Here is a 19,833-nt window from a genome sequence, read left to right on the forward strand (position 1 = left end):
TCCCTGATTTTGGTCGCTTGGCGGCTGCCTTCTTCTCAAGTATTTATTTATTTATTTGGCTTTTTATGAGTGTGCTTGAGCCGAACTGATGCCATGTCAGGAAGCAAGATCTCAGGTGCCCCCAAGTGTTTATTCGAAGCCCTCGCACGCACACGTAGCGCTCTCCTGGGGTGGTGAAAAAAGTCCCATCTGTAGGTATTGCAGGATAACATTGTAAAATAATGATAGAGAAACCACATAGGACACATGCAGTAAATAAATGCTTATCTGAAATGTCAGGTATTAAAAATAATCTGGTATGTTTTTCTAGTAACCAGAGAGAAAATTGTGATTTTTCTTCGGCTTTGGAGCTTTTGGGAGGCTGGGGGACAGAACTCCTTTGGAACCAACCCTGAAGCTTAGGCCCCCTAGTGGATCTGGCTGACATTGCAGATGAGCTGAAAGGGAAGTGAGAAAAATCCTCCTGTTCTGCTGTCTTTCCCGTAGGTCAGGGTTTCGACTCCCTGGCTGCAGAGTCTCACTGGAGCCTGTGGTGTGGTGGGTGAGGCTGTCCTGGTGTGCCCTGACCCAAGCTCACGGTCCCTCCAAACCTTGGCTCTGGAGACGGAGTGGGAGTTGAGGCAGGTCCCACTGCAGGTGAGTGACCAGCGCTGCTTGTCCTGGCCCGAGGCATGGCCTTTGCTGCTTAGAAAGGTCTTTCTCCCAGCATCCCTGCTTCCTTTCCGAGAGTCAGCAGCTGCTGAGAGAAGGCCATGCCTCTGGCTGAACTGATGAAAGTTGAAGTGGGCCACTCTTCTCTTGGAGAATCGGAATGGGAGCTTCTGGTGCTCCCTGCCATGGCCCAGTTCCTTCGTCGGCAAAGTGGGGCAGAGGGTGCCGCCTGGGTGGAACACTGACGCCTTGGCTGTAGGCCTGACCCTCCTCCTCTTGCCTCCCAGTCTCTCGACTTAGAATTTGCAAGTGGATTTCAACCCCGGGTCCTGCCCACGCAGCCCAACCCAGTGGCTCCTTCTCGGGCCCAGTTCTTCCTGCAGTTGTCCCCAAGCCACTATGCCCTGCTGCACTACCATCACGGGGTCCTGAGCCTCCTCAAGAACTTCCCACAGGTACCTGCAGGCTGCGTGGTTTGCTGGGATTCAGGAGGACGTGGCCAAGATGTAGATGCTAGGAATCCCTGCCTTTGAGGCTGGAGGCATTTGCTCGAGGGAGAAGACATCTTTCCATTGCTGGCTTGAGATGGGTTAGCCTTAGAGCAGAAATGGGGTGCTTTTCCTTCTAAGAGATATGAAGGGTTTTCAGAGTGAAACTGGCACTCTCTTCTGAGCCCACAGGACAGTGGGGTGTTCAGTAGAGCCTCCCACAGATGCCAAGAGCAGTGTGGGGTTGCGGGGGGACCTGTGCCTCTGTGGGAGGCAGGGGACAGGCCTGTGGCCAGCTGTGGATGCACCTGGGCCCTTCCTCTGCTCTCCTGTGCCCTGGCCGTTTTGCTCCAAAGTTGGGGGTACTTCCACCCCAGGGCTGAGGGGCGTCCCTGTAGAAGTGACCCTCTGGAAGGCTGCTGGCTGGTAAAGGCTCCATTTAGGAACTGACACCCCGCTTCCCCCAGACTTCCCTCGTGAGCTTCGCTACCACGGGGGAGAAGACTGTGGCTGCAGTCATGACCTGTCGCGGCGACACGGTGAGTGTTGAGAGCTTCAGTCAGCACCGGGGCTCCATCATTGGCAGGAGCCCAGGGAGCCAAAGTCGGGGGCATTCTCTCTCCCAGCCGCTCTGAAGCCAGGGAGCAAGGGGCTGTTCAGGACTCAGTTCTCACTTCATCCACAGAGCTCTCCGTACGCCCCCTTGGTCCCCAGGAATGGGGCCCTACTGTGACAACCTTACTCTCATCTGGGCCGACTAGGGTTACGTAGGCCTTGTGGACAGGAGTGAGAAGTGGAGCTTTGCCTTCCCCGAGTGCTGAGGAGACAGAGGTGGAAGCTTCATCTTGGGGACTAGGAAGTGACCCTTGGGCTCCAGTTTCTCCTTCCGTCCTTCTCTTTTCCCCAGCAGAAGTCTGGCACTTCTGACGACGGGCCAGTGCGGAGCTTTTCGGAGAGGTCTAGTGCACAGGTAGGGTGTGGCGTCGGGCACGGGCCAGGCCTGGGGGCACAGTAGGTCACCCGGTGAAGTGGGGGGTGCACCCCGGGCATGAGCAGGTCTGCTGGCATTTCCTGACTCAAATGGGGTTTCCTGAGTTGTGTAAATGATATTTTTCTTGCTGTTTTTCAGTTGGGAAATTAGGAAGTAGAATCTCTAAAATGGTCCTTAACAACTTTCTCCTCTGGGCTTAATTTCCCCGTTTCTTTTGGGGTCCCGGCTGGTGGAGTTGAATTTCAGCCTGTGCTTTGCACTGGAGCACAGTGTGGGGCCCTGGCTGGAGGCACAGGCTCCTGCTGCGGCTCTTCCCCTGAAGCTTTTCCGAGGGGGTTGTCATTTCTCTGCTTACGGTTTTCCTCTTTGCGGAGTCTCTGCTACCCTACCCTGGACTGGCTTCCTCTGAACAAGTATAGCGCTTGTGCTTTTAGTTGTTTACTTGGATATCTTATTTCTGCCTTAGGACTTAGCTTTCTTTTCCCTTGGATTTTCTTTTGCATGTATTTCCTCTTCCTGGCCTGGGTCCTTCTCTAGGACTTTCCCCTTTCCTTGGACTTCCTTTGGGGGACTCTGCTTTGGGGGACCCCTGTAGTTGGCCTGTGCTGTCTGCTCCCCTAGGACGTGCTGGCTTGCTTCAACCAGACCTACACCATCAACCTCTACTTGGTGGAGACAGGTCGGCGGCTGCTGGACACCACGATCACCTTCAGCCTGGAGCAGAATGGCACGCGGCCCGAGCGGGTGAGGGGGGGGCCTTTGTTTCCGGGCTGCGGCCTGTGGGGGTCTCAGCAGGGGGCTGCCACTCCTCAGGGCGGGGGCACAGCCATGGGGCTGGGTTAGAGCTCTCTGGACATGGGTTCCAGTTCTTCCTGATCCACCAGGATGTCATCAGTCCCTGCAAATAATGGTAAAAGCAGGTGCCATTCTTTCCAAGTCATCACTGTGCCAGGCACGGCGCCAAGCTTTTCATGTGTGCACTGACTGATTTAACCTCCCAAGTGTCTCACGAGGTAGTTATTGCAAACGAGGGAATTGTGACAGAGATTCCAGACCCCACCCCGGGTCACTGAGCTAGTGAGAGGTCGCCAGCCCTGCAGCGGGCATTCCCCATGACCGCCCCGCGCTGCCTTTGGGCACGTTTAGTTGTTTCCCCAGCCCATCTCCGCTGCGGCTCTTTTGTTTCTAACATGGGAAGTTCGAAACTTGGTCTCCTGCTCGCTGTGTGGGGTGTGTTTGGCACATGAGGCACGACGCGGTGCCTGAGAAGCACTCAGGCTTTTCCCCGGGAAGGTCTGAGCTCAAGCCCGGCACTAGCGTGTTCGCTCCCAGGAGTGTGTGTTATCCTGTTGGAGTCCGGGTCAGTGCTGTATTGTTTAGACGTCGAACCTTGCGTGCTTGGCCCGCCGACCCCGCCTGAGGCTTTGAGTCTCGGTGCTCTAAGAGGCACTTGGATTCTTGCTGACGGCAGTGGACTTGGCTCTTTGGCTCACAGCTGCACATCCAGGTGTTCTTGAAGAAGGACGACTCCGTGGGCTACCGGGCCTTGGTGCAGACGGAGGACCACCTGCTCCTCTTCCTGCAGCAGCTGGGTGAGCGGACTCACTCAACCCACTCGTTTTGGGCCTGCGCAGGGGTTCCGGTGAGACTCCCGGGGTGGTGCGCAGGCTTCTGGAGAAGATCCCCGCAGAGTGTACCCTGATATTTTTTCCGGAGCATGTGTCACCTCCTGAGTTCCTCCCTACCGTTCTCGGTCAGAACGTGGAACCCTTCCCACTCGACCCGTCGAATCCAGCGCCGTGCTCTGTCGTTTCTCGTTCTTCGCACGAGAGCTGCAGGAAATCCCCGAGTCTCCAAGAAGAGTCTCGGGGGGTAGGGGGCGGGCAGCTTTGTGACTGGTTTCTCCAGCAGGGAAGGTGGTGTTGTGGACCCGGGAGGAGTCTCTGGCAGAGGTGGTGTGCCTGGAGATGGTGGACCTCCCCCTGACGGGGGCGCAGGCTGAGCTGGAAGGAGAATTTGGCAAGAAGGCAGGTACGTGCCCTGGAGCCTGGGATGGCAGAGATGCGGGAGGGGTGCTGTGGGGACGGGTCTGTCAGGCGGATGCAGGCGATGCTGTCTTGTGGCTCCCTAGCTGCTGGGGTGCGGCTGTGCGCCCATCTGTTCTGAACCAGGTCCGAGGCCACCTGCAGTGCTCTGGGTCCATTTGGTTTATGTCTGAAAGGTGTCACCCATGACTCCCTCTAGGGAAGGGCCCCAAGGAAAAGAAAGGTGATGTAGTGCAGAAATAGCAACTACTGTTGGAAGACCTAAATTTGCCAGGCACCACACACCTGTTGTCCGCAAAGCAGCAGCCCCGCCCTTCTAGAGGGACAGGACAGGTTGCCCTGGTTACTGTGGTCAGCGCCCTCTGAGGCCGACCACAGTGCCAGCCCCAGGGTGGACCGAGTGCCCTGCTGTGACTCACCCCTGCCTCCCCTCATCCCTTCATCGCACTATCCAGCAGTAGTGCTCATTGAGGGCCTGCTCTGGGCCAGGCACTCGGGCAGGCATTGCTGATTTTCTTAAGCCGAGGATTAATTCAGCTTTACTATTTATTTTTGCTGCCTGGATCCAGCGATTCAAGGTAAAATCTGCCTCCTGCTGCCTGTTGCTCGTTGCCTGCCCACGTGACTCACTTTGGTTAATTCCTTGTTTTCCCTGATTTGCATCAAAAAAGTGTAGACGTGTGTGTGTGTGTGTGTGTGTGTGTGTGTGTGTGGACTGCTGTGGCTGTGACCTGTGCTGTGCCTCTCACGTCTCCTCCTTGAGCTGAAGGACAGTTACACAGAAAAGGACACCCCCTTCAGTGCGCACTGAGCAGGTGCCCTGTGGCCCGTGTGTGCCTCGTGGGGCCACCTGGCGGCAGCCTGGTCAGTGGGTTCCATGCCTTTTTCCAGATGAGGAACCAGAGGCCAGAAGGGCAAGAATATTTCCCAAGGTTACCCACTTAGTAAGCAGTGCAGTTAGGATTTTAATCCAGGTCTGGCAGACTCCAGAGGCCACGCCCTTTACGACCCGATCTGCCCTGTGGAGGAGGTTGGAGGCTGTGGTGCCATGGATGGAGTCAGGGGGAGAGGGAATGAGAGCCCTGGGCCTCTGGTGCTGGTAGGTCTGTTGAGTGCAGGTTCAACAGTGGACAGAGTAGGAGTGAGGCGGTGGGGAACGGAAGCACGCATTCAAGGATGTGCACACATATGCACCCCTGCACCCCATGTCCCTCCCTCTTCTGGTTTCATGGCACCCAGATCCCTCCCAGCCATGCTGGACGCGGGGCTGTGGTGGAAATACTCACAGCATGACTGCATCCTGCATGGCTGAGCCCTGAGCTCTTAGTCTCCTATTCCGAGATTCCAGGCAGGGGAAGTATTGTGGACCAGGTAAGTAGGTTTGGAAGTCCCCGCCTGGCTGTACCTGTGTCTGAGACTGTTGGCGTCCGACACAGGGCTGCCCCTGGGGCGTGCAGCCTGGGCCATGCAGCCATGGGGGAGAGGGCGACTCCTTGTTAGAAGCGAGTGTGCCCTCGCTGAGAACGCTGGGTCTGGTGGGGAAGGAGCCTCAGCCGTTACCTTTTCCTTGACACCAGACGGCTTGCTGGGGATGTTCCTGAAACGCCTCTCGTCCCAGCTCATCCTGCTGCAGGCGTGGACTTCCCACCTCTGGAAAATGTTTTACGACGCTCGGAAGCCCCGAAGTCAGATAAAGAATGAGATCAACATTGACACCCTGGCCAGGGATGAGTTCAACCTCCAGAAGATGATGGTGATGGTGACTGCCTCGGGCAAGGTGAGAGGGGCCGAGCCTTGGGCACACACTCCAGGGCTGGGGAGGGAGCAGGGGAGAGCACGGGCTCTAGCTGTCACAGGGAGAATCAGCTGTCCCTTTTGTCTCTCTGGTAGTTAGCTGGGTGTTTGTTTATCTTCCAGCTTTTTGGCATTGAAAGCAGCTCCGGCACCATACTGTGGAGACAGTACCTCCCCAGTGTCAAGCCAGACTCCGCCTTCGAACTGATGGTGCAGAGGACCACGGCCCACTTCCCCCGCCCCCCGCAGTGCACCCTCCTGATAAAGGATAAGGTGAGGCCGCCTCTGATTTGGACCTAAGTGGTGTGATGGCGCTTGGGCGTTTTGTGGCTCACACTCTCCCTGGGCCTTTCAGCTGTGAGAGTTACAGATCCGTGTTCAGGGTCCAGGGCTCTGTCTCTTCCAGTCCTTGCAGAGGGGGGGGGGTGCCTCTCGGGACTGACAGGGAATGGACTGGAAAGTGGCTGTGACCAGGTCTGTGGTAGCCAGCTCGCCTTCTTCCCACACAGAGGCGGCTGGGCACCTGTGGTTGTTGCCCATCTCTGGATGAGAGCGAGCAGGGCCTGAAGCTACTTTTGTGTCTGCCTCCCAGAATTAGACGGACTCTTGTGGGTTCGTTCTGGTGCCGTTCGAAGGGGGCTGGGAAGCATCGAGTGGCCGCCCTGGGGTTGCCGAACGGGTTCTTGACCATTTTATTTGCCCCTCAGCCAGTCCAGTTCTTGATTAGCTTTGGAATCAAGAGGAATTTTATTTTCTTTTTGACACATTAGCCTAGGAGACCTTCACCTTCAGCTAAGAATAGTTTCTTTTTTTTAAAGGTTTTATTTACTTTCAGAGAGATGGAAAGGGAGGGGGAAAGTTAGGGAGAGAAACTTTGATGTGAGAGAGAAACATCAGCAGGTTGCCTCTCGAATGCCCCCAGCCAGGGACCTGGCGAGCAAACCAGGCCTGTGTCCTGACAGGGCATCGGGGCATCGGTGCGGTGACCTTGCGGCTCATAGGCCGGCGCTCAGTCCACTGAGCCACACCAGCCAGGGCGGCCAGGACCGTTTTCGACAGCGAGGACGAAGACGAACCAATCCAGCACATTTGAGCCGAAGCCCCAGCTTTCCAGATTTACTTCTCCAACGTGCATTCTTTTCGTGTTGGTGGGATCTAACGGTTTGTCCGTTTCAGGAGACAGGAATGAGTTCTCTCTACGTCTTCAATCCCATTTTTGGGAAATGGAGTCAGGTGGCCCCCCCAGTGCTGAAGCGCCCCGTCTTGCAGTCGCTGCTTCTCCCCGTCATGGACCAGGACTACGCCAAGGTGCTGCTGTTGATAGACGACGAGTACAAGGTGTGGCTCCTTCGGCGGGGCTGGGGGACATTCCGGCAGGGCTGTGCATGGGGGGGGCTGGTCAGACGGCAGCTAGGGGGCCAGAGGTGGGAGCTGCCGGCAGCCGGCGCACGTTTGGGCTGGAGGGCGTCTGTGAGCGACCTGATGGCTCTTGCTGCGCTTGTGAGAACGCAGGGTCTTAATGGGACTCAACGGAAGCCCTAATCTGAGCTTAATTAGCAGGCTCCATCTTTTTAAGATTTCCCATTGGATTACAGTTGAATTTGATGGGAAATGGTAATGAGTATTGAGAAACTGCTTGGAGACTCCTGACCTTTTTCTTTAATTCTTTTCTTGGGCTCTCTGGGGCGTTCAAGGTCACGGCATTCCCAGCCACTCGGAACGTCTTGCGCCAGCTCCACGAGCTGGCCCCTTCCATCTTCTTTTACTTGGTGGACGCAGAGCAGGGTCGGCTGTGCGGATATCGACTTCGGAAGGTAGGGAGCGGGCGTCCTGCCAGCACCGCTGCAGGGAGATGTGCTCAGGAACTCTACCGCGGGTTCCAATCAGCACAGTCCTGATGTCTGATTCACAGTCATTTCCTTCTTAGTGATTGTACTTTTTATTTTATCTTTTAAAATTATTTTATTGTAGTTCAATTCGTTTTAGTGATTTTTTCTAAGAAAGGAAAGCATCGATTCGCTCTTCTACGCACCTACACATTCACTGGTTGATCTTGTCTGTGCCCTGACCGGGGATGGAGCCACAGCCTTGGTGCATCGGGCCAGCGCTCTCGCCGGCTGAGCTCCCTGGCCAGGGCTTACAGTCGCGTGTGTCTTTATCGAGCAACTGCTACGTGGCAGGCGTGGTTCTCGGTGTCATGGGGGAGGAGGGAATGACAGACAAAGCCTCTGCTGCGTGGGGTTTTCGTTGTGCATTCCTCTCTGTAGCAGAAAGAAGGGACATTTCCCTCCATTTGGGGAGGTGGCTGGGGGGCGGGGGCAGGAGTTGAGTGAGAGTACTTTCTGTAAGGAGAGATGTTATCAACTCACTCTTCACAGGATGTGCGTTTTGAGTTTTATCTCCAGAAGTGGGATTGATTCGCTCTGGCCTTGGCCTTTGCGTCCAGCTCTCGCCCACAGTGAGGCACCTGCTGTAAAGTTTGGCCTGTGGTGCAGGAGGGCCTGGCTCCTGGCTTGCTAGCAGGGCGGCACTGAGGAGTGACTGGCGTGTACTCGCTGGATGGCCCTGCGCCCTGCCCCTTGGGGCCTTAGGGGGGCGCTGTGAGCTCGCACCCAGATGCCTGTGCAGGAAACCCCGCTCACTCACTGTGTTACTTGAGTGTGCGACCTCTGTAGCCCTGTTTTCTCGTCTGTGAAGTGAGGTGGTAACAGCGCCTACCTCACGGGGCTGCCGTGAGGAGTCACAGGGATGTGTGTAAATCTTGTAAAGTGATGCCTGGCACGTGGTGAACGCTCTCTTCTGAAATTTTGTAACAGCCAGCCGTTCACATAAACAACCGGGATGGTCCACCCAGGACATGTGTTCTTTACCTTTGTGGGTGAAAAAAAATTTGCCCTTGCAAGTTGATAGGAAGGAGACCCTGAAAGCGACAGTTCTTTGTGGGTACGGGAGAACAGACTGCAGTGTGGGGGGCATGCATCGGTGGGGTCCTGAGGATGCGATTGGAGTAAGCGGTGGCCAAGGGCAGACAGAGGAGGCAGAGTGGGGATTGGCCGAGAGCATTTGCACTCTGACCTCTGAGGGAGTTGACTGGTGATCTTACCCTCTGGCGGTACTTTCCATTGTGAAAGGTTAAACGGATGCAGAAGCCACAAGCAAAGTGTGAACAGCTTCCTTTTCAGCGCTGTTCCCAGCTGCTCCCCCAGAGGGAATGCCCGCCGGGAGGTGGCTGGGCAGGTCCCCACTGTCTCCCTGTGTATTCCCTCCACCGCGGGAGCAGACATGCGCACTGCACGTCCGTGTTGTGCAGGCGTCTCCTCTTAGTGAGGTGGACTTGTCCTGTTTTTATTGATTGGGAATCTGACTTCTTTCCACCTCGTTGTTTTGTTAAGCCCAATTTCATTGGTGCATATATTAGGGAAAAGTCCAGAAATGTTCAAAAAAGGGGCATTTGTGTGCATAGCCACCAGATCAGGAAGCAGAATGGCACTGGTGCCCGGCAGACCCTTGCTCCCCTTCCCTGCTGCTGGGGTAACGTTTAACCGTAAAACTTTGCTCATTGTTTTCCTGTGACCACACGGAACATTCCCTGTAATGTTTTGAGGTCCCTGGCTGCTGGCCCAGTCTATGGATTCTTCGATTTTAGTAAGAAGTGGTTAATTTTCTTTAGGTATTTTCTTATTCAGACAGTGGGATGCTGTTGAGTAATCCTTTTCTTGATGGCTTTCATATCTTACTAAGTCAAATAGACAGTTCTAAAACCTCTCCACAAACTGGGTCCTTCCAGCACTAAGGCTGCACGTAGTGACCGGCAGGTGCATCTAGCTGTGGCCGTCGTTGGTCTGGACGCACCTCTTCCTGGTCACGGACGCCGGCTGTTTTGCCTTGGTTCTAGGATCTCACCACTGAACTGAGTTGGGAGCTGACCATTCCCCCCGAAGTACAGCGCATCGTCAAGGTGAAGGGGAAGCGCAGCAGCGAGCACGTTCACTCCCAGGGCCGTGTGATGGGGGACCGCAGCGTGCTCTACAAGGTACGGCGTGGAGGTCCGGTGTGGAGCGAAGGGCAAGGGCTTGAAACCTGGCTCTGGAATTCGGCAGGTGCACGATCTTGAGCGAGTCCATCAATCCCTTTGAGCCTAACTTACGTCTGTGAAATGGGCCCTCTGTGCCCTTCTGCTGGGGTGGCCGTGAGATCATGTGAGAGCCTCGTGCGTAGCTGGGGTGCCTGGCGTGTGGCCTCTACCCAGTAGACGTTAGCTGTGGCTGTTATTAGTGCTGGTGCTGATAGAACTTTCTGTGCTCAAACCGTAGTCACCCCGTCAGAAACGCTGTCTCTGACCCAGCACTCGAGTGAGTAGGAAAGGGTGGGGGGTGGAGAGGTGACTTGTAGGCTGCAAACCGCCCAGGAGAGAACGTAGTCATGGCAGTAATGGACACTGATCACACCCCCTGAGTGACACAGCAGAGGCCGAGCTGAGGAGCAGATGTGAGGGACCCAGGAAATCCACCGGGAGCCGCCTCGCCAGGTGCGCGGTGGCACGCAGGTGTCCGGTCGGACTGTCCAGGACCAGACGCGGCTCTGCCACCAACAGACTGTTCATCGTGGGTGCTTTGCTCAGGCTTCCCGAACGTGTGTGTTCACTGATAAATGGCGGTGGCGGTATATGTGTGACGGGGTGACTTTGAGGATCAACAGTCATAGGTCACGTGGAACGTGAGCAGAACGGCGTCCCCCCACTGAGCATTATCGTTAGCGCTGTCAACTTGGAATCTTTGTTGCTGGGTCCCTTCCATGTGGCATGGCCAGTTTCAGTCCTTCAGGTTGCCAAAATAATACATGTTCTAAAGTACATTTTATTTGAATTAGAAAAAAGTTTACTATGTAATTTCATTTGTACGAGGTAAAGTATACCGGAATACTTGTGTTTTTATATATGAGCCTAACAGGAGTAGAGCTCTTTGGATTCATGTTCATTATGCAAATTTTTTAGGTTAGTCTTTTTTTAACTTTTTTATTTTTGGCTTAATTTTAGATTTACAGAAAAGCTGCAAAGATAGTAGATAGAACCCCACATATCCTTCTCTGGTTTTTCCGAGGGCCACGTGCCTCCGTCTGGATGAGACACCGACATCAGTGAAATGCTGTTTACTGAACCCCCGTGTTGGGGTTCACCAGCATTTCTGCTAGTGTCCTTCTCTGCCCCAGCATCCAGGCCAGGGCCCCACACTGCACCTAGTTGTCAGGCCTGTTTGGCTTGCTCTGGTCTTTGACAGGTTTTCGGTCTTACGTGTTTTTCATGGCCTTGATAGTTTGAAGAGTGCTGGTCAGGGGTTTTGTAGGATGTCTCTCGGCTTTGCTTTGTCTGCACCGTGGTTATGGGTTTTTGGAAGGAACACCACAAAGGTAAAGGGTTTTTGTTGCTGTTTTGTGTTTTGATTGCCAGTTGGGTAGCAGGTATGCTTTAGACATCGAGATATGTCAGGGAACAATAGACAACGTTTCCTGTCCTCGTGAGGCTTTCACTGTATTTAGAAGAGGCTAATAAAGACAAGAAGTAGGTAAATTAGATAGTTTTAGAGGGTGAGCAGTTCTGTAGAAAAACATGAGCCTGAGAAGAGGGTGGGGGGGGAGGGATGGGAAGGGGACACGTTTAAACTAGGGTTGGGGGGGGTCTCCTCGAGGAAGTGACACCCGAGTGAGACTTGGAGTGAGGTGGTGAGTCAGGATGCCTGGGAGGTGCCTTCTAGAGAGAAAAGCCAGAGCATTCTAGAAATAACAAGGAGGCTAGTGTGGCTAGAACGGGGTCTTTGAGGAGGAAAGTCCAGGTTGCCCAGGTGAGGAGGTGACAGGACCAGATCGCAGGCCATCCCTCTGGCCTTTCAAGTGACACGAAGAGCCCCTGGGAAGTTGTGAGCCAAGGAGGGACTGAGATGACAGGTTGAACAGGTCCACTTGGCCTGCTGTGTTGACTAGCCTGTCACGGGCCAGGGAGGAGAGCAGGCAGACAGTTGGGCTATTGTAACAATTCAGGTGAGATGGTGGCGGCTTAACCTGGTTGGTTGGGGCGGTGACAGAGGATCTGATTCTGGATGCTTCTGAGCTGGAGCCGGCAGCTTATGCCGATGGGCAGGGTGTGTGTGAGAGAGAAAGGGCTTAGATGACTCGGAGGTTCCGGGCCTAAGACAGGCGCGGGGAGCCTGAGGCAGGGAGCGGGTTCCAGCAGGGGTAGAACACGAGTTCAGCTGGGGGCATGCCAGGCTCGAGACGGGACACCTAAGAAGAGATACTGAGCTGGCAGTCTGTCAGTCAAGTCTGGGGTTCTGGGAGAGGTGTGGCTCGGAGTTGGGCATTGCCAGCACCCATAGATGGTCCGAAAGCCGTGAGATTGATTGGCTGAGGTCTCCACAAGAGCGATTACATATGGAACCATCCCTGACATTGGAGAGACGAGGAGGAACTGCAGAGGAGACTGGGAAGGGGTGGCCAGGAAGGCAGAAAGAAACCTGGGCAGCGGATGTCCTGGACGCCAGGTGGAGAGAGTGTTCCGAGATAGGAGCGATCCCCTGTGTCACATGGTACTAGTAGGTCAGGTAAGGTGAGAACTGAGACTCGCCATTGATTCGGTGATAGGGAGATGCTGCTGGAGCAGCAGCGGCGGAGCAGCGTCCCCAGGGCAGCGGGTGGGCAGGCCTGGGTTGTATCGATTGAGTTACCGTTTGTCTGCCTGGGACTTGAGCAAGAGGCTTAACTCCTTTCAGACATTTCACCTATGAAAGGTAAACAACAGCTGCTTTGCAAGATTGTTTACAGATTCAGTGAATTGAGGCAGGCAAAGCACATGGCGTGGCCCCCAGCCCCCAGCAGATCCTGCCAAGCCAGCTCTTAACAGGGGGCTCTTCTAACCAGAAAACCTGACTCCTCTGCCAGGCCAGGGAGCTCCACGTCCGCCTCACTGCCCGGGGCTCACAGAGGAGCGGAGCCCTGGCGTGCCTCTGTGGCTCTGAGGGAGCTTCTGTCTCCTCCTCCCCAGAGCCTTAACCCCAACCTGCTGGCCGTGGTGACCGAGAGCACAGATGGACACCACGAACGCACCTTCATCGGCATCTTCCTGGTGGACGGAGTCACGGGGCGCATCATCCACTCCTCCGTGCAGAGGAAGGCCAGGGGGCCCGTGCACATGGTGCACTCTGAGAACTGGGTGGTGGTAAGGCGTCGCAGATGCACGCGGTCGCCATCAGGGCCCTGGCGTAGCTCAGCACCGTAGGGCGGGGCTCCCCGTGTCTAAACCCTCACAGCGCCCCTTGTTCTGGAAACCAGTCGCTACTCTGTGTTTTCATAGGATCCCAACCACTGATGGAAGCATGGAGTTAAGGGCTAGGCCCGGAAGTCAGACTGCCTGGGTTTGATCCCAGCACTTCCATTTTCTGACCATGTAACCTTGACTTGAACTAGTTGTTTGTGCTCTTCCGTGTTGCTTCCTTTGAGAAGTAGGGGTGGTAACGGTCACCTCCAGTCGAGCTTACCCCAGTGCTCGGCACATGGTGAGCACTCGAACGCTAGCTCTGCTTACCCCTACCTCCAAGAATCTTGGGAATTCTTTGTTTCTTGTGGGCTCTTTGGGTAGATAAGACTGCTCCGAAAACTTGTAAGCTTGTTAGCAAGGAGGAAAACTGGGGTGCTGGGTAGTTTCTCTCCTGTCTGGGCGCGTAGCTAATGGGAAAGGCGCCTTCCGGGAGCCGCCCCGTGCATGGCCCAGAGGCCGAGCCCGCAGCTGCCGCTGTCCCCTCGCAGTACCAGTACTGGAACACCAAGGCCCGGCGCAATGAGTTCACCGTGCTGGAGCTCTACGAGGGCGCGGAGCAGTACAACGCCACCGCCTTCAGCTCCCTGGACCGGCCCCAGCCGCCCCAGGTCCTCCAGCAGTCCTACATCTTCCCCTCCGCCATCAGCGCCATGGAGGCCACCATCACCGAGCGGGGCATCACCAGCCGACACCTGCTCAGTGAGTGGCCGGGGAGGGTCTCTGGGGTGACTGGGCCCCCAGGCAGCCACGCTGCAGGGATGCGCTGCTGGCAGAGCCGCGTCTGACCATCACGAGGGAGGCTTCGCGAGGAGGGAGAGGATGGCTTAGTTCAGCAGAAAGGTCCTTAGTCTGGCTTTGCCACCCATCGAGGTGACACCTTTGAATTCTCATTTCTGATGGCCCACTGGATTCTGCAGCGTCACCTCGCTCTGGAGGTGGAGCCCTGACCCCATGCCGGCTGGTGGCCTGTGTGACTGTGACAGCCGGCACGGTCTAGGGCCCGCCCTTCTGTAGCGGGGCCTCACTCAGACTGCGCACCGTGTTAGGTTGTCCGTCTGGCCATTTCAGGGACCTCGGTGGTCCTTTCATTGTCATTTCAAACTCGAACTCTGAAGTTCCATGAGAAGGCCATTTTTCTGAGTGGACCTGGCCTGGGGCTGGCCAGCGCAAACATTTACTCCTTTCTGCGCAGTTGGACTGCCTTCTGGAGCAATCCTTTCCCTTCCTAAGGCCTTGCTGGACCCCCGCCGTCCTGAGATCCCCACAGAACAAAGCAGGTGAGCCGCCTGTGGGCCCTGTACAGGCTCTGACCTTAAGGAACTTCACCCCCTGACCAAGTGCAGTCCTCAGTCTGGTGTGCGCTGCTCTGCTGTGCGGGGGCTGGGAGGTGCCCGTGACCAAGCCTGACAAGTGCGGCTGCCCTGCTGGGGTTTACGTCCTGGCTGGGGAGACGGACAGTGAGAGGAAGGAGAAGAGCACATGGAGGACAGGGACTGAAGGCGTGGGGGGGTGGGTTAAACGTTGGGAGGCTGCCCTGGGAGAACCCCTGTGGAACAGTGACTGCTGATCCGCGCCCCGGAGGGGAAGGAAGCTGGCCGTGTGGAGACCGGAGGGCAGCGTGTCCGGCAGAGGGGAGAATGGGGCCAGTGCCCTGAGGTCACGCCTGCTGAGTTAGAGGGAGGCTGGGAGGCTGAAGCGCTGGGGCGGCTGGTGGTGGGGACACGGGAAATGAGGTCAGGGCGGTAATGGGGCTGGGTCACTAGGGAGGGCAGTTGCTTGTCACTTTCAGTGCTAATTTCAGTAATTCCAGCCATCTTTTCTGCATATTTGCTTGCCTCCATCCCGAATTCTCTCCCCTTGGGGCGCTCGACATTAGATCTGTTTTTGCACCTAAGGAGAGGGGAGAGGAGGGTGGTTTGGGGGTGGGGAGAGGAAGAGAGCGAAAGTGATGGGCGGGGGCGAAGCTGGGTGATAGTGGGGTTTTCAGGAGGATGGAGGCAGAAGCACCGGGGAGGAAAGTCCAGGAATTGGCCTGGACTTTCCTACCCTGGTGTAAATTACTGGTTGTTTCTGTGTTACTGGTTTTTAGATTCAGAACCAGGTAGGAATCCAGATCACAGTCTAAGTCTCCATGCAGCTTGCTTTCTCGCAGCCTTCCTAATATCTAGCTGCTCAATTTTTAACTACCCAGTACTTTGAAGGAAGATTTGAGGCTAGATACGTGGCCTGGAGAGATCCCAGGCCTCCGAAAGGGCAGCCAAGGGATCCCCTTACAGCAGCGTGATGCCGGTCCTGGCCGATGTTTTGCAGGGAGGAGAACCTAATCCCGTATTCTCCAGATGTACAGATACACGCTGAGCGGTTCATCAACTACAACCAGACCGTTTCTCGAATGCGAGGCATCTACACTGCTCCCTCAGGCCTGGAGTCCACTTGTTTGGTGAGTAGAGCCCACAGCCACCCTGGGTGCCGTCTCCAAAGCCGCCCTGTGGGACAGCTGCTCTGGTTTCGCCCTTGGGGGAACAGCTGAGGCTTCCGTTTCCTGTCCTGCCCGAGTCTGGGGTTGTGCGAATCACTGGCTGCCTTTCTTACCCAGTTCTCATTCCCTCTGCCTTCCAGGTTGTGGCCTACGGCCTGGACATATACCAAACTCGAGTCTACCCATCCAAACAGTTCGATGTCCTGAAGGATGACTATGACTACGTGTTAATCAGCAGTGTCCTCTTTGGCCTGGTCTTTGCCACCATGATCACTAAGAGACTAGCACAGGTGAAACTCCTGAATCGTGCCTGGCGGTAAAGACCCAGGCCCCGCTGCCAGAGACCTGAGAGCCCAGAGAGGACGGGGCGGATGTCAGCGAAGCTCCCACTCAGTTCGACAGGGTGGCGGAGGGTGTGTGTTGGGCGCTCACCCTAGTTAAGAGTTGTAAGGAGGAAAGTGGACTCACAGAGACTGCTGTGGGGTGTGCCTGGCGCAACTGGTGGTGGTTGCAGGCTGGACTCGCTCAGCCGAGAATCTCAAAGCATCTCGATGGACCTTCCCCTGAATCCAAAGGCCACTGCCCTGTTCCTCTCTTGCCCGTCTTTCTTCTTTAGACGAGACCTCCCAACAGAGTTTTCTCTTTGTGAGGCCTGTTTAAATTGATTTTGGGTTGTCTCCTGCTTCCCGTGTTCACCTAGAAATCTTTCTGTTTCCCTGCTTCTTGCTTGAGTTGGAAGGGAGCTGTTACTGACAACTCGCCTTCTCGGTGCTTCTGCTGCTTTACATTCGGGAGGGCGAAGACCCTCCTTAGCTGCAGTTTCAGGGCCTGTCCAGCCTCTCACGGCTGCTCTCCAAAATAGCTCTTGCTGAGGAATCCACATTTGGTGTCCAGGTTATTTTAATTAAGCCCCCAGTTTCGTGCTCCCATTCAGGTTGAGCCGCCTGGAAGGAGAATGGTCTTTGTTTCCGTTTACCGAAAGCCGAGTACGTAACTAGCGTCTTGGATTGTTGATCACTGCCCATGCTCTTCGCCTAAGGCGTGTCCAGGCTGAGGCCTTTCCCATACTACTGAATTGTCTGAGCCTTGAAGAGATTCCGGGGAGGGAGGAGAGGACCTGCCTGTTCCACAGCACCCCATAATCTTCACTGCACCCACGGCCTGGGCCGGCCATTGGACAGCCTAGTTAACTGGCCAGAGTCGTCCTCGTGTGAGAGCCTCATTATTTATTTCTAGTTTTAGATATGAATTAATGTGTGGGTCACTAGATTGCTCTTAAAATGAGCCAACTTTAAATCTCATGGATCCTTAAGAAATGGAGAAAAGGGGTAGAGTTAGGAAACTGGCATTTTGTGGATGAGGCATTGCCGATTGGCCGGGCTGCCGTGTCTGCTGCAAGGAAAGACGTCGAGAGTTCTTCCTGTCCGTGAACGTGGGGCAGGGTGGGGTCTCCTCTGCTGTGAAGAGGGAAGGGTGCGGAGCAGGCCCCTGGCCTTGGGGTTGGAGGGCGCACATCTGAATAAAGCAAGTGACCAGTCACACTGTTGAAGACCTTTTTTGTGGTTTAGGAACACTCTTGAGGCCACTTGTGTATGACAGGGACACAAAGTGCATGACAAAGGCCACTTGTGCATGACAGGGACACAATTTAGAAATTGTTTTTCAAAAATATTTATCTTTCTGTGGTCATAGACTGATGGGTAGACTATGGCAGAAAAAGAAAAATATTACTCTTAAGTTTTAAAAAATTGTGAAATTGACTTTAATGAATGAACATCTGAGTATCTCCAGGAAAAAAGCAGGCGTCTGTGCATCCTGACTCAAGACATACTGTGCTGGATGTGAGCTGGGAGAAGGGGGGAGGTGTGAGTTTGCCCTAGTTGTGAGGTAGCCGGGCTGGGAGTCTGACTGTCCTGTAGAAACAAGCTGCCTCACGGCCGTTGCCTGCCCACCCGCCTGCCTGCTGGCCATGCTTACCCAGCCCTACAAATCTGTAAGATTCCAGTTTCCACTTACCTGTGTATGTGTCAGAATCTGAAAGAAGCAGCTAATGGGAGAGTTGTCCGACCTTTCATAAAATTCCCCGTATTTCCACTTTAATTACTACGTTTTGACTGAAAGTTAACTCAAGTGGTAGCGTCCAGTAAATGTCAGCTGCCTTCCCAGCCTTCCTTAACCTTAAAGCAGCACTCAGTTCTGACCTGGTCAGCCTCTGCCCATGGCTTTGACTCTGGTGGGTTTTCTCGTCTTCCTCTTGTTCTCTGCATGTCCCTTAAGGCATCTGCCCCCTCTCTTCATTAATTAGGTTAACTTGGGAGCCCCCTGCAGTGAACTTTTCACGTAAAAGGAGATTCCTCAGTACCTTGGATGTCTTTTTTTATTATTATTAGTTTGGTCAACATGAGATCTCTTGGCATAGAACTTTACAACTAAATATAATATTTAGTGATTTTCAGTCCATGCGGGGAATAATATAAAATGGTCTATGGCTTTTGTTAGCTTTCCCTTAGCCTCTGACTGTGGACAGTAGTAACCAGCTGCTGGGGAATGTGCGTGAATTAATTCAGAACCGCATGACGGTTTTAAATTTGGGGGAGGAGTTATATACTAGTGGGTTTTGCCCCACCCACCTTCTTAAACTAGCTTATTGATTTAATACTGTTTTTGGAAAAGGTGGATACCTGCTCCCCTTCCCCACCCTCCAACAACAGAGGTGAGCAGGCTCGTGTGGGTAACCAGTTTCATTGCTGACCCTCAAACTGATCATTACCAAGCAAGTTACAAACTTTTCTGAAACCCAAACAACGTTTGTTATTTATGACAGGGACACAAAGTGCATGACAAAGGCCACTTGTGCACAACAGGGACACAATTTAGAAATTGTTTTTCAAATAGATTTTTTATCTTTCTGTGGTCATAGACTGATGGGTAGATTATTTTAATAATCTAATATCTCCCTCAATATTTATTTTGCTTAGCACCTGCAATCTAAATTGCACGCCGACTCCGTCTGCCTGTCTGGAGAATTCTGGGCCTTGACTAGCCTTTGGCCTGCAAGGAGCAGAGGCGAGACTTCTTGAATGCATTCCCTCTGCCCTCTGATTAGCCGTCAGCCCTTGTCGCTCCCATTTCAACCACAGGCTGTTGCTCCACTCCCCTGCTTTAGGGATTGTTGGACTGCATTGCTCCATGCTTCTTCAGCAGGACAGAAGACGGGCCCCACGAGGGCTAATGTAATATATCTCCTCGGGCAGCAACTCACCTCCTTACAAAAAGCACTTGGTTGAAAACAGCCTCACAGACACAGAGCAGACTGGAGGTTGTCAAAGGGGAGGGGTGTCGGGGGACTGGGTGAAGATGGTGAGGCGATTCAGAAGTACAAATTGGCAGTTACAGAACAGCCGCAGGGGTGGGAAGTACAGCATAGGGAACACAGTCTAATATTACGGTAACTGTGCGTGGTCCCAGGGCGGCACTGGAAATGTTGAGGGAGGGAACACTATGTGAAGTATATGACGGTCTAACCACTGTGCTGTATTGTACACCTGAAACCAACAGAAAATAATATTGAAAGTCAACTGTAATTGAAAAATAAAAATAAAAGTTTTAAAAAACACTTGGGACAGCTTCTATAACCACAAATGGTACACAGTAAAATAAAACGAAGATTAAAGAGGTGAAGACACGGCAAGAACAGAGTGAAAGCACAAAAGGAGACTGACTCAGACACGGCGGTGGCGGACACCCCGTGTATGTGTACACTCCGCCTTTTCTTCAAGCTACTCCAAAATTAATCCCAGGCCGGTGGAGAAGCAGCCGTGCATGTAGATTGAATGGGGGGTGCGTGGTGTTTTGTCACGGCCTACCCTCAGAAGTGGATTTTAGGACCTGCCTCTGGATTCTTTCCAGGGATCTGAAGGACACTTTATCTTACGTAGAGGACCAAGGAGGAACTTCCCTCTGGGCTCAGTACCAGAATAGTTGTGTCTTTTAGGTCACTTACGAAAGTCCTTCTTTCTTGACTTGAAACAGAACATGCATGTTGTAGAAAAATTTTAAATGTGAAAACTACCATGGAC

General features: G+C 54.1%; 1 protein-coding gene across 1 annotated transcript; it reads left to right on the forward strand.

The window, feature by feature from the left end:
- Window positions 1–486: 486 nt before the first annotated feature.
- EMC1 (ER membrane protein complex subunit 1) lies at window positions 487–17,525 on the forward strand (the record flags this gene model as incomplete). Its single annotated transcript, XM_037045047.1, has 18 exons — window positions 487–636; window positions 939–1,106; window positions 1,607–1,678; window positions 2,047–2,109; window positions 2,752–2,874; window positions 3,626–3,722; window positions 4,039–4,161; window positions 4,745–4,753; window positions 5,753–5,952; window positions 6,093–6,242; window positions 7,146–7,307; window positions 7,664–7,783; window positions 9,865–10,002; window positions 13,003–13,176; window positions 13,764–13,974; window positions 14,468–14,552; window positions 15,586–15,715; window positions 15,895–17,525. Coding segments are annotated over 18 exons (2,355 nt in total), but the record flags the coding sequence as incomplete, so codon positions are not given.
- Window positions 17,526–19,833: the final 2,308 nt, after the last annotated feature.

Source organism: Sturnira hondurensis, unplaced genomic scaffold (assembly GCF_014824575.4).
Source record: "Sturnira hondurensis isolate 20B ecotype Veracruz unplaced genomic scaffold, ASM1482457v3 Scaffold0004257, whole genome shotgun sequence".
Taxonomy (NCBI): Eukaryota; Metazoa; Chordata; class Mammalia; order Chiroptera; family Phyllostomidae; genus Sturnira; species Sturnira hondurensis.